General features: G+C 48.2%; 1 protein-coding gene across 1 annotated transcript in view; it reads left to right on the forward strand.

Moving 5' to 3' along the window:
* The window catches only part of St3gal2 (ST3 beta-galactoside alpha-2,3-sialyltransferase 2), a 54,211-nt gene extending 40,766 nt beyond the window's left edge, over positions 1 to 13,445 (forward strand). Inside the window, exons 3-7 of the mRNA XM_041650128.1 lie at positions 155 to 348; positions 6,137 to 6,316; positions 9,641 to 9,686; positions 10,055 to 10,174; positions 10,778 to 13,445. Coding sequence (XP_041506062.1) covers positions 155 to 348; positions 6,137 to 6,316; positions 9,641 to 9,686; positions 10,055 to 10,174; positions 10,778 to 10,951 — 714 coding nt within the window. The 3' untranslated portion in view covers positions 10,952 to 13,445. The remainder of the gene's footprint in view (positions 1 to 154; positions 349 to 6,136; positions 6,317 to 9,640; positions 9,687 to 10,054; positions 10,175 to 10,777) is intronic.
* The last annotated feature ends 409 nt before the right edge of the window (positions 13,446 to 13,854 follow it).

Genomic DNA, 13,854 nt, shown 5'->3' on the forward strand with positions numbered 1-13,854 from the left:
TCAAGACTTCGCTGCCTTTGAGAGGGGAGGAGTTCCTCACCGCCTGGGGAGGGGCTCCCAGACAGCCCCGGGATGGAGGTCTGTGTGGCTCCGACTGGAGGGGAGGCTTGAATGGGCACATCTCTCTATCCTCACGGCCATCTCCCCTGCCCAGATGCTGCAACCCCAATTCAAGTCACACAACACCAATGAGGTGCTGGAGAAGCTGTTCCAGATCGTGCCTGGCGAGAACCCCTACCGCTTCCGGGACCCCCAACAGTGCCGGCGCTGTGCTGTGGTGGGAAACTCAGGCAACCTTCGGGGCTCTGGCTATGGGCAAGATGTGGACGGCCATAACTTTATCATGAGGTGAGCTGTCACGGAATCGGGAGGGGGCGGGGACAGCTCGCAGAAGTCCCTCCACCACCTGGGTCCCAGGGACGAAACTTGTTCTCTTCCCTCCTGAGCCATCCTGCCAGTCTTCTTTGGCCTCTTCTGATAGGCTACAAGTGCAGGTGTCCCGAGTGCTAAAGAACACCAGTGCCCACAGACTTCAGTTCACGGGCTTGGTCTCTGGTCCTAGTTTTTCAAGGTTGGGTGTGGAGGAAGGGTTCAGAATATAAATTTGGGAGGCTGGAGAGGGGGATCAGTGTAAGAGCATTTGCTGTCCTTGCATAGGACCAGAGTCTGGTTCTCAGCACCCATACGGCACCTTGAAGTCATTTCTGACTCTGACTTCAGGGGGCACATAATTGTTACATATACATACATGCAGGTGAAACACACATATAAAATAAAAATATTTTTTTAAAACCTACAAAATAGGGGACTAGAGAGGAAAGATCTCTCAGTGCTTAAGGCTGCTCTTTCAGAAGTCCTGAGTTCAATTCTCAACAACCACATGGTGGCTCACAACCATCTGTAATGAGATCTGGTGCCCTCTTCTGGCCTGCAGGCAAAACACTATACATAATAAATAAATAAATCCTTTTTTTTTTTTTTCGAGACAGGGTTTCTCTGTGGCTTTGGAGCCTGTCCTGGAACTAGTTCTGTAGACCAGGCTGGTCTTGAACTCACAGAGATCCCCCTGTCTCTGCCTCCTGAGTGCTGGGATTAAAGGTGTGCGCCACCATCGCCTGGCTTAAATAAATAAATCTTTTTTTTAAAAATATTTATTTATTTATTATGTATACAATATTCTGTCTGTGTGTATGGCCAGAAGAGGGCACCAGACCCCATTACAGATGGTTGTGAGCCACCATGTGGTTGCTGGGAATTGAACTCAGGACCTTTGGAAGAGCAGGCAATGCTCTTAACCTCTGAGCCATCTCTCCAGCCCCCAATAAATAAATCTTTTTTTTTTTTTTTTTTTGGATTTTTCGAGACAGGGTTTCTCCGTGGCTTTTGGTTCCTGTCCTGGAACTAGCTCTTGTAGACCAGGCTGGCCTCGAACTCACAGAGATCCGCCTGCCTCCGCATCCCGAGTGCTGGAGTGCTGGGATTAAAGGCGTGCGCCACCACCGCCCGGTCCAATAAATAAATCTTAAAAAAAAAATAAAACCCACAAAATATCATTTTGGGAGGCTAGAGATGTAGCTCAGTTGCCAGTGCGCAGAAAGACCCGGGGTTAACCCTGAACACTGCACAAGCCAGTGGCATTACTTCTGCCTCTCCTTTTGGTGTTAGGAGAACCTTAGTGAAGTTACTGGGACTGGAGAGATGCTCAGCGGTTAAGAATACATCCTGCTCTTTCAGAGGACCCAAGTGCAGTTCCTGGTACCCATGCCATATGACCCACAATTATCAGTGACTCTCGGCACCAGGGCATCTGACACCTCTGGCTTCCATGGGTGCCTATACTCACATGCACATGCCTACACCCAAATAAAATTTAAAATAATAATAAATGGTTTTTTTTTTTTTCGAGACAGGGTTTCTTTGTGGTTTTGGAGCCTGTCCTGGAACTAGCTCTTGTAGACCAGGCTGGTCTCGAACTCACAGAGATCCGCCTGCCTTTGCCTCCCGAGTGCTGGGATTAAAGGCGTGCACCACCACCACCCGGCTAATAAATGGTTTTCAAAGAGCAATGTTACTGGCAGGAGGTGTCCTTGCTACTGCCCATTCTGCTGTCCTTGCAACACTAAAACAACCCATCTTTAAAAGAGGGTGAGGTGTGTGTGGTCACATACATTTATGAATCTCAGCTCTCTGGAGGCTGAAGCTGAAAAATCCCAAATTCAAGGCCAGACTTGGGCTGCCATAGTAAATTCCTGGCTTTAAAAACATCTCAAGAGGCTGGAGAGATGGCTAGGTGGTTAAGAGCACTGGCTGCTCTCCCAAAGGACCTGGTTCAGTTCCCGGCACCCACGTAGCAGCTCACAACTGTCTGTAACTCCAGTTCCAGGGAATCTGACACCTTCACACAGACATCCATGTAGGCAAAACACCAATGCACATAAAACAAAAATAAATAAATAAAAAATCTCAAAGCCAAGCACAGTAGTCCACACCTTTAATCCAAATACTTGGAAGGCAGAAATAGGTAGATCTCTGAGTTTGAAATAGTCATGGCTACATAGTGAGACCCCATCTCAGGAGAAGCCCAAAGTCTCATGCTGCGGATAGTGTACAGTTGGTAGAGCACTTGCGTAGGGTGTGCCGGGCTCTGGGTTTGAGCCTCAGCACTGCATAAGCTAGGGATGGTGACACACACTTATATAGAGGTAGGAAGATAAGAAACTCAAGTTCATCTTTGGATACCCAGTAAGTTCAGTGCCAGTCTTGGTACATGAACCCCTCCCTGTCTCTGCCTCAAAAATAAGTAAATAGGGTTAGGGAGGTGGTTCGGGTGGCAGGCTTGTTATGCAACCCCGAGAACTAGAGTTCGATATAATATATATATAAATGCACCCATGTAAAAGCTGGCTAGTGCAGCATGCACCTGTACCCTAGTGCTGGTGGTACTGGGATTGGTGGACCCTGTGGGCTTACTGGTCAGTCAGTCTAGCCAAAATGGTAAACTCAAGTTTCAAGGAGAAACGCTGTGTAAAAAAAAAAAGGAGGCGGGGACTGGGGGGGTTGGCTCAGTAGGTAAAGGCAGGTAAAGGCACTTGTTGGGCAACCCTGACAACCTGAGTTTGGATTCTCAACCCATATAAAAACCAGATGCTGTAGTATAGTTTTCTTTAATCCCAGTGCTCCCCTAAAGGGAGCTGAGAGGCAGAGACACTTTCCAGAGGCTTGAGCACCCATTGTCCCAGCCGACACAGTGACACGGAGACCCTGTCTCAAGGAGGAAAGGTGGAGACTGATACCCTGACTCTGTTATCTGACCTTCACATGTATACCATGGCATGTGGGCACCCACACACACACATCCACACAGAAACAGAAAGTAGGAGAGGAAGACTCCCATTGCCAACCTCTAGCCAATACATGCACAGGTGAGTGCAGGCACACATGAATGAATGAATGAATGAATGAATGATGAATAAAATACTGAAGCTCCAGGTTCCTTCTAAACATCTCCTACGATGAGCATAGAGGAAAACCAGATTTCCCAGGAGGCAGAAGGCCTTTGTCTTAGAAACTGTTGCTGTCTCCATAGCAACACCAACACAGCAATATATCTCTGAGGATTTCCATATTTTTTTGCAAGATCTTCCTTATGATGAGAAATGGTGATGAATAGGGAGATAGGAGAATACTGAGCTCCACCCAGAACTCCAGAGCCATTTGGGTTGTCTTCATCTTCCGGTTGCTGGCACTTATAAGGGAGGGAAGCTGGAAGCTGGAGAAAGATCTCTCTCTGCTGAGGCTTCCGTTGCTTCCCTTCAACCCTGGGGTATTTGAAAAGTCCAAGGCAAGCCAGGCATGCCTTTAATCCCAGCACTCAGGAGGCAGAGGCAGGAGGATCTCTGTGAGTTAGAGGTCAGCCTGGTCTATAGAGCGAGTTCCAGGATAGCCAGGGCTGTTACACAGAGAAACCCTGTGACATTCTTTTGGAGGCTAGAAGGAAGGAGGGAGGGAGGAAAGGAGGAAAGAAGGAAGGAAGGAAGGAAGGAAGGAAGGAGTCCAAGGCAACCCTCAGATGCCTGAGTACCTTCTTCTCTGGGTAACTCTATCATTAGGTTCCTGGGTGATGATTGGGAAACCCCAGGGATTAAAACCTGCAGATCTGAAAACTATGGCATTTTATGATGGGAGTGTCCTAGCTGCAGACACATCCACAGATTCTCTTTCACATGAGGCAAGGTCAAGATGTCGTGTTTGGAGTGGGCCCTAGAACTGCTTTGTAAAAACGGTGATCCGGGTGGAGTTGGCCGTCTGTGGTCTGTATAAAGAGCCAGACGGCAGCAGAGGCGGCTGCTTACAGACCTCCCTCTCTCTCTTGATTTGGAACCAACCAGGGAAGCCTTTCCGTCCCAGAATCAGGGAGAGCAGCACAGTGAAATCCAGCTCTAACCTCTCTGACCTCTCACCTCCAGCTGTCTCCTGTAAATTCATTCTTTAGTCTTAGTTGATGACCCCAGCTGGAATTGAGCTTATCTTGACACCTCTAGCCAGCAGATCATCCAGTTCCTAGCGTGGTCTGGTGATAGAAGGCACCATAAACATAAGTGAAAGGGATGAGACAGCCAGACACTGTGTGTGTTGAGGAAATTCTAATCTGCCCTGCCCAGCGTTTCTTTGGCTGCTGAAGGCAGCTAGGAACAGATAGGTTTCTGGAATGCATGGCTGCATGTCCCAGAGATGCGTGTCATCCTCTGGCCCCTGTCCAGGGTATGACTTATCTAGGATGAATCAGCCTCCATAGAATGCCACGTTTCTTCTCATTCCTCTGGAGCCTATGAAACATCATCTTGGACTAAATTATTTTGCAACTTCATTCCCAGTCACAGCCTTTTGATCTTCAGAGCTTTGGTCTTTTAGTCTCTGGTAAGATGAAGTCTGCTTCTTGGGTCCTCCCAAGTGTAAGTCTGGTCCCCAGCATCACCAGCTGAACACTTCCATGTCCTTCTTGCCTTTTCCATCCACAGGCGATTGGGATGCTTCCCTGCCCTCTCTGACACTTCTGCTACTGGGAGAGGAGCAGAAGGGAAACAGCAGAGGTGCCCTGTGGCAAGGGACGTCTACACTCAGCCCAGCTCATGGTGTCAGGCACTCTGACAGGGCGACATTTGTGCTGGGTCCATAGAGCTGGCATGAAGGCTAGGGAGGTGCTTGGAGACGGTTGCTCCCTCCTGGGTCCCTGCACCACAGCAGCGCTTATGGTCCACCTTACTGCGGTAGTGACGATGCTGTAAGGTGCTCCATCCTCCGGAGACAGAAAGGCCCGCATAAACAAAACAAGACCAGCAGGCTCGTACTTAGGGCTATTTCAACTATTATGTAAAATGTTTACCAAAATGGGAGCCTTACCTGGACTTAGTGATGCCCATCTGTAATCCCAGCACTTGGAGGGTCAGGAGTTCCAGGCCTACTTTAGGCCCATAGCAAATTTAAGGCCAGTCAGGGCTGTCTCAAAAAAAAGAACAAAGGAATCAGGGTACTTTGCACCACTTGGATGTTTCGCTGACTGGTGTTGGGTTTGTTGCCAGCATGTAAAATTTACTTTGTTCTGATTGGCGTTCAGTGTATGAATGTACAAAATGTACCCACCAGTTGTTTTATTAATGGGATGGTCTTATCTTAAACAACCATTGCTGAGTCAAAGTGTGTGTCGTTTTATATATTTTTTTCTTTTTTTTTTTTAAAGATTTATTATGTATATTCTCAGTATTTGTCTGCATGTATGCCCGCAGGCCAGAAGAGGGCGCCAGATATCATTACAGATGGTTGTGAGCCACCATGTGGTTGCTGGGAATTGAACTCAGGACCTTTGGAAGAGCACTCTTAACCTCTGAGCCATCTCTCCAGCCCCCTTTTCTTTCTTTCTTTCTTTTTTTAAATGAGATAAGTGTTACTCTTAGCCCAGGATGGCCTCAAATGTGTGGCAATCCTCCTGCCTCCAGCTTCTTGAATATTGGGACTATAAGCGTGAGCCATCATGTCCAGCTTCCATGTTCATCTTTGGTAGGTGGCAAATTACCCTCTAAAACACACGTGCCATTTTCCGTGGTAGCTCCTTTTCATGTCACCCTCTTTTTCCCCTCAGGATGAATCAGGCACCAACTGTGGGCTTTGAGAAGGATGTTGGCAGCCGAACAACCCACCATTTCATGTACCCCGAGAGTGCCAAGAACCTGCCTGCCAACGTCAGCTTCGTGCTAGTACCCTTCAAGGCCCTGGACCTAATGTGGATTGCCAGTGCCCTCTCTACAGGACAGATCCGATTGTGAGGCTCTTCGCTGGCTGAGTAGCACATGCGTGACAGGCTTCCATGGCAGGGTGGGGAGGGGGGCTCTGGGTTCGAAGTGTTCTCTAGTTACATTAGTGAAAAGGGAGGGCTCACAACGGTGGGCTAGCTGGGGGCACGGCTTATTCTGTGTCTCTTCCTACTTGGTGCTGCTCGGTGTACTAGTGAAACTTAAAACCCCCAGTTTGCACCGGTTTCTCCAGGAGGCAGCTCTGGACTGTGGGGCTCTTCTCTCTGGTCACTGTCTCTGTGGTCATAATTCCATCACAGCTGGATGTGTTTGTTATTGTTGTTACTAACTTTTGTAGACAAGGTCTTCATAAGTCGCTAAAACTGGCCTTGAAGTTGCTCTGCAGCTGAAGCAGGCCTTAAATGTGTGATCCTCCTGCCTCAGCTTCCCTGGTAGCTGGGATTACAGGGTTTTGTCACCAGGTCTGGCTTACTAAAGGTTTGGTGGGTTTGTTGTTTTGTTGGTTTTTAGTATGTATTTATGTGTATGTGACTGAGTGTGTATATGCACCACATGTATGCAGGAACCCATGGTTGAAAGAGGGCATCAGATCCCCTGGAACTCCAGTTCCAGGGTGTAGGTGCCAGGAACTAAACTTGGTTCCTCTGCAAGAGGAGCAAATGTTTTTAGCCACTGAGCCATCTCTCCAGCCCCATGCTTTTTCAGTGTGTGTGTATGTAGGGTCTCAAGTAGCCATGGCAGGCTTTGAACTAATGTTCCTGCCTCCACTTCTACAGTTCTTGGATACAAGGATATGCCACTATATCTACCTACCAATTCTTATATATATATTTATGATTTATTTAACTTTATGTGCATTGGTGTGAGGTTGTCAGATACCCTGGAACAGGGGTTACAGACAGTTGTGAGCTGCCATGTAGGTGCTGGGAATTGAATCTGGGTCCTCTGGAAGAGCAGTCAGTGCTCTTAACCACTGAGCCATCTCTCCAGTCGTCCCCCCCCCGTTTTTTTTAAAATATTTATTTATTTATTTATTATGTGTACAGCATTCTGTCTGCATGTATGCCTGCAGGCCAGAAGAGGGACCAGATCTCATTATAGATGGTTGTGAGCCACCATGTGGTTGCTGGGAATTGAACTCAGAACCTTTGGAAGAACAGTCAGTGCTCTTAACCGCTGAGCCATCTCTCCAGCCCCTACCTACCAATTCTTAAAAACAAAACAGAAACATTAGATGTATTTCAGAAGTATGAATGTCTGCCTGCACGTACATGTATGTATGCACACTACATGTATCCCTGGTACTTTTGGAAGAGGGTGTTGGATCCCCAGGAAGCTATAGGTGGTTGTAAGCCACAACATGGGTGCTGGAAACTGAGCCTAGGTCCTCTGCAAAAGCAGCAAGTGGCCTTTTTTTTTTCTTTTTTGGTTTTTCTGTATAATAGCCCTGGATCTCCTGGAACTCTCTTTGTAGACCAGGCTGGTCTTGAACTCACAGAGATCCTTAAAGGCATGCGCCACCACCTCCAGCCATGTTATTTCACTTTTAAACATTTATTTGTGTGTGTGTGTGTGTTCACAGAGAGGTATTCGTACAAGCCACAGCTTGTGTTCAGAGGACACTTTATGGGAGCTGATTTTCTCCTCCCGACTTGTGGGTCTTGGATAGCAAACTCAGGTCGTTTGGCTTAGCAGCAGGCGCCTGTACTCACTAAGCCATCTCCAGCCCTGTTTTAGTTCTTTCGAGAAAGGGTCTCACTACAGTCCTGATGGGCCTGAATCTTTCTGTTATCCCCCTGCCTGTGCTGTCAGGGTGCTGAGACTGCAGGCAAACACTGCCACAGCCGGCAGGCCCACTGTCTTAGAGTTCCTATTGCTGCTAAGCACCACTATGACCAAAAAGCAAGTTGGGAGGAAAGGGTTTATTTGGTTAATATTCTGCCTTGTGTCAAGTTAACACACACAGCCAGCAAACCCATGTCTTTTCATTTTCTTAATGGTATCATATTTTTGTTACTGATGTTGCTTTGGGTTTGAGACAAGGATTAAAAGCGTGCGCCACCACTGCCCAGCACTTTGGAAGGTAGAGGCAGGCGGATCTCTGTGAGTTCAAGACTAGCCTGGTCTACAGAGCAAGTCCCAGGACAGCTAGGGCTACACAGAGACCCTGTCTCTGAAAACAAAAGATGGGAGGGGCGGGGGAGAAAGGGAGAGAATGAATTTAGAGTCTCTTAGTCCAGGATGTCCATTGTCTCATTTGGAGGTAAAGAGGGTTGTCGTGATGCAGTACTGGGGTACTCAGCAGAGCCATGGCCAGCCACGCAAGCAGGAAATGGGGTTTGGCCCAAGCCTGGGGACAGCAGAGAAAGTCACTCTAGACAGAGGTTACTTGCATAAGCATGGTGTTCTAGTTAGGGTTACTATTGCTGTGATGAAACACCATAATCAAAAGCAACTTGGCATGGAAAGGGTTTATCTTACTTACACTTCCACATCATAGTTCATGGAAGGAAGGCAGAAGAGGAACCTGGAAGCAGGAACTGCATGATGACTGGAGAAAGCTGCTTACTGACTTGCTCCCTATGGCTCGTTCAGCCTGATTTCCTTCTCTCTCTCTCTCTTCCTTCCTGCCCTTCCTTCCTTCCTTCCTTCTTTCCTTCCTTTCTTCCTTCCTTTTTTCTCCCCTCCTCTCTCTTCCTCCCCTCCTCCCTCCCTTCCCCCCTTCTTCCCCTCCCTCCTTCCCTCCCTTCGTCCCTTTAATTTATTAGTTTTTTGAGACAGGTTTTCACTGTGTAAACTACCCTGGCTGTCCTGGAACTCTCTCTGTAGAGATTTGTCTTACATAGGTCTGCCTCTACCTCCCAAGTGCTGGGATTTCTTATAGAACCATTAGCCCAGGGGTGGCATCACCCACAATGGGCTGGCCCCTCTTACACCAGTTGCTAATTGAGAGAATGTCCTACAGCCTGATCTATTCAGACATTTTCTCAATTTAGAGTCCCCCTCTCAGATGCCTCCAGCTTGTGTCAGCAGACATAAAAACTAGTCAGGACACATGATGAGTTTGAGATGATTAGCTAATCCAAGTGTGGAGTTCTCCAGCAAACAGTTTGGGGAAGAAAGATTGAGATTGGAAGCTTTGCTAAACCATTCCAATTTTATCCTGAAAGCCACCGGAGGTTTCTGATCAAGGTCCTGCAGTGATGAACAGTCGATGGAAATAGATCAGTCTAGAAATTGTGAGGCTGTCACCATTTGGTCTTAAAGAGTAGATGTGTTGCTGCGTCCTGGAGAGCCATTTGAAAGGTTTTTTGTTTTCTGTCATCTTGCAGCACCTACGCTCCAGTGAAGTCCTTCCTTCGAGTGGACAAAGAAAAGGTAAGTTCCCTACCTCCTCCTCTCCCCTTCTGACCCTGCCACTGTGGAAAAGATGCTGGCGGCTCCCCTGCCATGCTCTCGGCCACCCGAGAGTGCTGCATTTATTAAAACATGGGCATGTTAACTCAAAAAAAAAAAAAGATGCTGGCTCATTCTAGGTGTGCCTAGTCGTGTGGCTCAGGAATGGCATAGTGCCCTTCCAAGACCATCAAAATCTGCATCTGCTGGTATGCCCGGTTCCAGCACTGACCACAGGAACCTAGGAAAACCCATGTGTAGCCCACTGAGGAACTGCTAGGAGCTTCTCAGAGCCTGCCCTGAATCTCTAGGCCTCCAAACCCTCCATGTGCCTCTTATTCTCCTCACAGGTCCAGATTTACAACCCAGCCTTCTTCAAGTACATCCATGACAGGTGGACAGAGCATCACGGACGATACCCTTCCACAGGAATGCTGGTGCTCTTCTTTGCGCTGCATGTGTGTGATGAGGTAGTGAGTGCCCGTCTAGAGGGGAAGTAAGAGCCTAGAAACAGAGGGGAGCAGCCCTTTCCCATCTTAGCAGTCATTCTGTAATACAACAGTATGCTTGCATTTCTCAGTCTTTAGTACCTTTTAACTTTACTAACTACTTAGCCGAGCGTGGTGCACACCCCTTTAATCCCAGCACTCAGGAGGCAGACGCAGGGGATCTCTGTGTGAGTTCAACACCAGTCTGGTCCGTAGAGTGAGGTCCAGGACAGCCAGCATAACACAGAGAAACCCTGTCTCAAAAAAACCAAATAAATAATAAAATAAAATTACTTCATTAAAAAGTTAAATGTATAGCTGGGTCATGGTGGCACCTGTAATCTCAGCTATGGTGAGGCTGAGGTAAGAGCTTTTTGAGGTCAGCCTGGGCCACATAGGACCCTGCTGTAGAAAAGCAAAAAAACTAAAACAAAACAAAACAACAACAACAAAAAAAAAAAAACGAGAAAGACAGAAGCAGCAGCAGCCCCCTCTGAGTCAGTGTCCTTAGGCTTGGCTTGGGTCCTCCCACCACCACGATCCCCCCCCCCACTCCCAGTGACCCCTGTGCTACCCTCCCCATAGGTGAACGTGTATGGGTTCGGGGCTGACAGCCGAGGCAATTGGCACCACTACTGGGAGAACAACCGGTATGCCGGCGAATTCCGGAAGACAGGCGTACACGACGCTGACTTCGAAGCCCACATCATTGACATGTTGGCCAAGGCCAGCAAGATCGAGGTCTACCGAGGAAACTGAGCTCCCCAAGGGGACGTCAGGATTAGTCAAGCCTTGGTCTGGCCTAGGACGGGCTGCCGCCCACCAATCGGACCCTGCGCCGTCCCCAGCAACGAATCAGTGCTGCTGTTGGGCGGAGCTTCTCTTTCTCAGCCAATCATGCGACTCAAGGAGAACTTCTGGCGCCGCCGTCTCCACCAATCATGGCCTTGGGAGGCGGCGGGGCCTCGACCCCCTTCCCCCCACCCCCCTGCTTTGGATAGGAGTTTCTTTTCCATGTTTTAGGAGGCTAGGTCCGGGCCTGGGCCGGGGAACCGTGGACTGCTCTCTTCCAGTTTAGGCCCGGATGGGTGAGTGAAGCCCGCCAAAGAAATGTGGTGGAGGTGAGACCCTCTCCAGGGCATTTATTCCGTGTCTCACCAGGTAGTAGGGGATTAGATTCACCCCCAGTTGAGTGGACCTACCTAGGGCCTCACTCTGTATCTAGTGTCAGCAAGGGTAGGAAGCTTCACCGGGTCACATGCAAGGTGCTTCTCTAACGTGTGCCCTCACTACTACTGTCCCCCACCATCTCAGCGTCCGCCCTTTGGCCCTGGGCTTTCTCTCCAGTTCACCTGTTGATCTGGAGACAAAATGACACCGCGGGGACCCAGCTGCTCACGCCCTCGCACAAGGCTCGTAAGTCTTTAGCCTTCAGGCGAGAGCAGCAGTGGACAGCAGGCTGGAGAGCCGAGCCCAGCTGCCTGTGCATGTACCGTTTTCTCTCATTGTCACCCCAAAGAGGAGCAGGCAGCCTCTTGCTTGGGGGTAGGATTTGCTTTGGGCTCATACTTTAGTTACCTTGAAGCTGCCGGGGATGGCTGCCCAACCAAGATTGCTTGACAATTCTTTGCAGATGGGCTGGAGCTTTGCTGGGGAAGAGCGGATTGGCGGCTGCCATGCATGCCTCCTCCTGTCTGCAACTTTGCCCTGCTTACTCGCCTGTTCTAACCCACTTTCCGGCTCCTAAAGGGCTGGTGAGTAAAGAATCGGGGTTACAGCTGGAAGCTATTGCATGACTCGACTCAAGGCTGAGGTTGAGTGGGTGAAAAGGCTTCAGTGAATGTCTCAGGCCACAGAAAGCGCTACCCCTTCCCCGCAGTGTCCACACAAGTATTTCCCATTCTTAATAAGTTGACATTACCAAGCAGCCTCCTGGTGGTGGGGGACAGTCACCCAGAAGGGATAGTACCAGAGGGCTGGGATGAGACAGCAAGTACCCCTGAAAACTAAGACATGGAGAACTTTTCTTGAATCTGTTCCTTCCTGGTTCCAAAAGCAGGGGTGGAGAAAAGGGGGATAACACCCAGTGGGGCTACAGGAGGACCCTCCCAGGGCTCTACCCTTCCCGCAGTCAAGGCACCCGCCCTTCTGTTGTTCTGTTCTTGCCTGTCTCATCTCTGCTCTCTCAGGAAGCTGCTGGGATGAGAAGCTGAAAAACAATGCGATTATGCCAAACAGTATTGAGAAGAATAATTTATTTTCTCCCCTTCCTCCCTTTGTTTTGTTTAAACCATTAATCCCTATTCTAGAAGTGGTAGGTCCCAGCACCCAGATCTTTTCTTCTATACTTATTTAAACATTTAAATTTTTTCCTTCCCTTTCTTTTTCTGAATTAAAAAAGAACAAACCCCATGGATTCATTCATCTGTTTTGAACTATACTGCCTTAGGCATATATAAGGAGGCACTATAATAGCGAGGATGTGTGGGAGAACAAATCAATTCTGCTACCCTCTTACACATGAGTCTAGTTCAGACTCTGCTCTCTGAAGTCCCCCAAAAGACTGAGTATTACAGTTGCACCAGGCATGGCGACACATGCCTTTAATCCCAGCAGTTGGAAGGCTGAGGCAGGAAAATAAGTTAAAGGCTAGCCTTAGCTCTATGGCAAGTTTGAGGCCAGCCTGGGCTACATGATACCTTTTTTTCAGAAACAAAACAAAAAGCAACTTACTGTACCCTCTTCAGATTCCTCTAAGACTTGGAAAGGATTATTGGTTCACCTGAAATGACATTTCATCATCTCAGCACCTGTAAAGCTGTCCTTTCCCCACGGGGCAAGCCCCTCTCTGGATTTCCTGCCAACTCCAATCACACTACATGGACCCACATCTTGCTGCCAGTGCTTGTTAGATGCTATACGAAAGGATAGTTCTCTGGGGAAACTGCTGGGCGCATAGACAGCCTCCCTCAGCTTTGCCTTCACCAAGGGAAACAAGTGCTTACGGATAAACACTTAAATAAACTCCAGTAGGTAATTAAAAATCTCCTGGGGGGAAAATGTTGGCTCTATACCTTAAATCACTAAAATGGGTATCAAATGGATCAGAGAACTACACTTAAAAAACCCCACAGGGAGTAGGTGTCTAATGTACTGTTACAACTTAGATATACCAACAGTTTTGGTAGTTGATCCTTTTTTCATGCTTTCTGGTTCCCCTCATTAAAAGGCAAGGCTTTTTTTTTTTTTTTTTTTTTTTTTTTTTTGCATTCTACTTCGTTAGATTGCTCTTCACAGCTGTTCTGTAGTCTTTAGGTTGAGGTATGCCGTTTAACCAAATGCTGACTCTTCTGTCATGATGAAGACTTCGGAGTCTAGGGACAGAGGACTGTCCTTTCTCCTAAGATAGGGGACCAATTGGAGAGACAGAACCTATTAGCTATCAGGACTGACACTAGGGTGGCTGTGGAATCAGCTGTGGCCTGGGATAGGTCATTTTTGCTCCATTACTAGTCCACAACTATCTGCGTTGGTTTTTGTTTTGTTTTTTTTTCGAGACAGGGTTTCTCTGTGGTTTTGGAGCCTGTCCTGGAACTAGCTCTTGTAGACCAGGCTGGTCTTGAACTCACAGAGATCCGCCTGCCTCTGCCTCCCGACTGCTG

The sequence above is a fragment of the Microtus oregoni genome, unplaced genomic scaffold, assembly GCF_018167655.1.
Source record: "Microtus oregoni isolate MIOR12 unplaced genomic scaffold, Mior012 000004F_ref0000308, whole genome shotgun sequence".
Classification (NCBI taxonomy): domain Eukaryota; kingdom Metazoa; phylum Chordata; class Mammalia; order Rodentia; family Cricetidae; genus Microtus; species Microtus oregoni.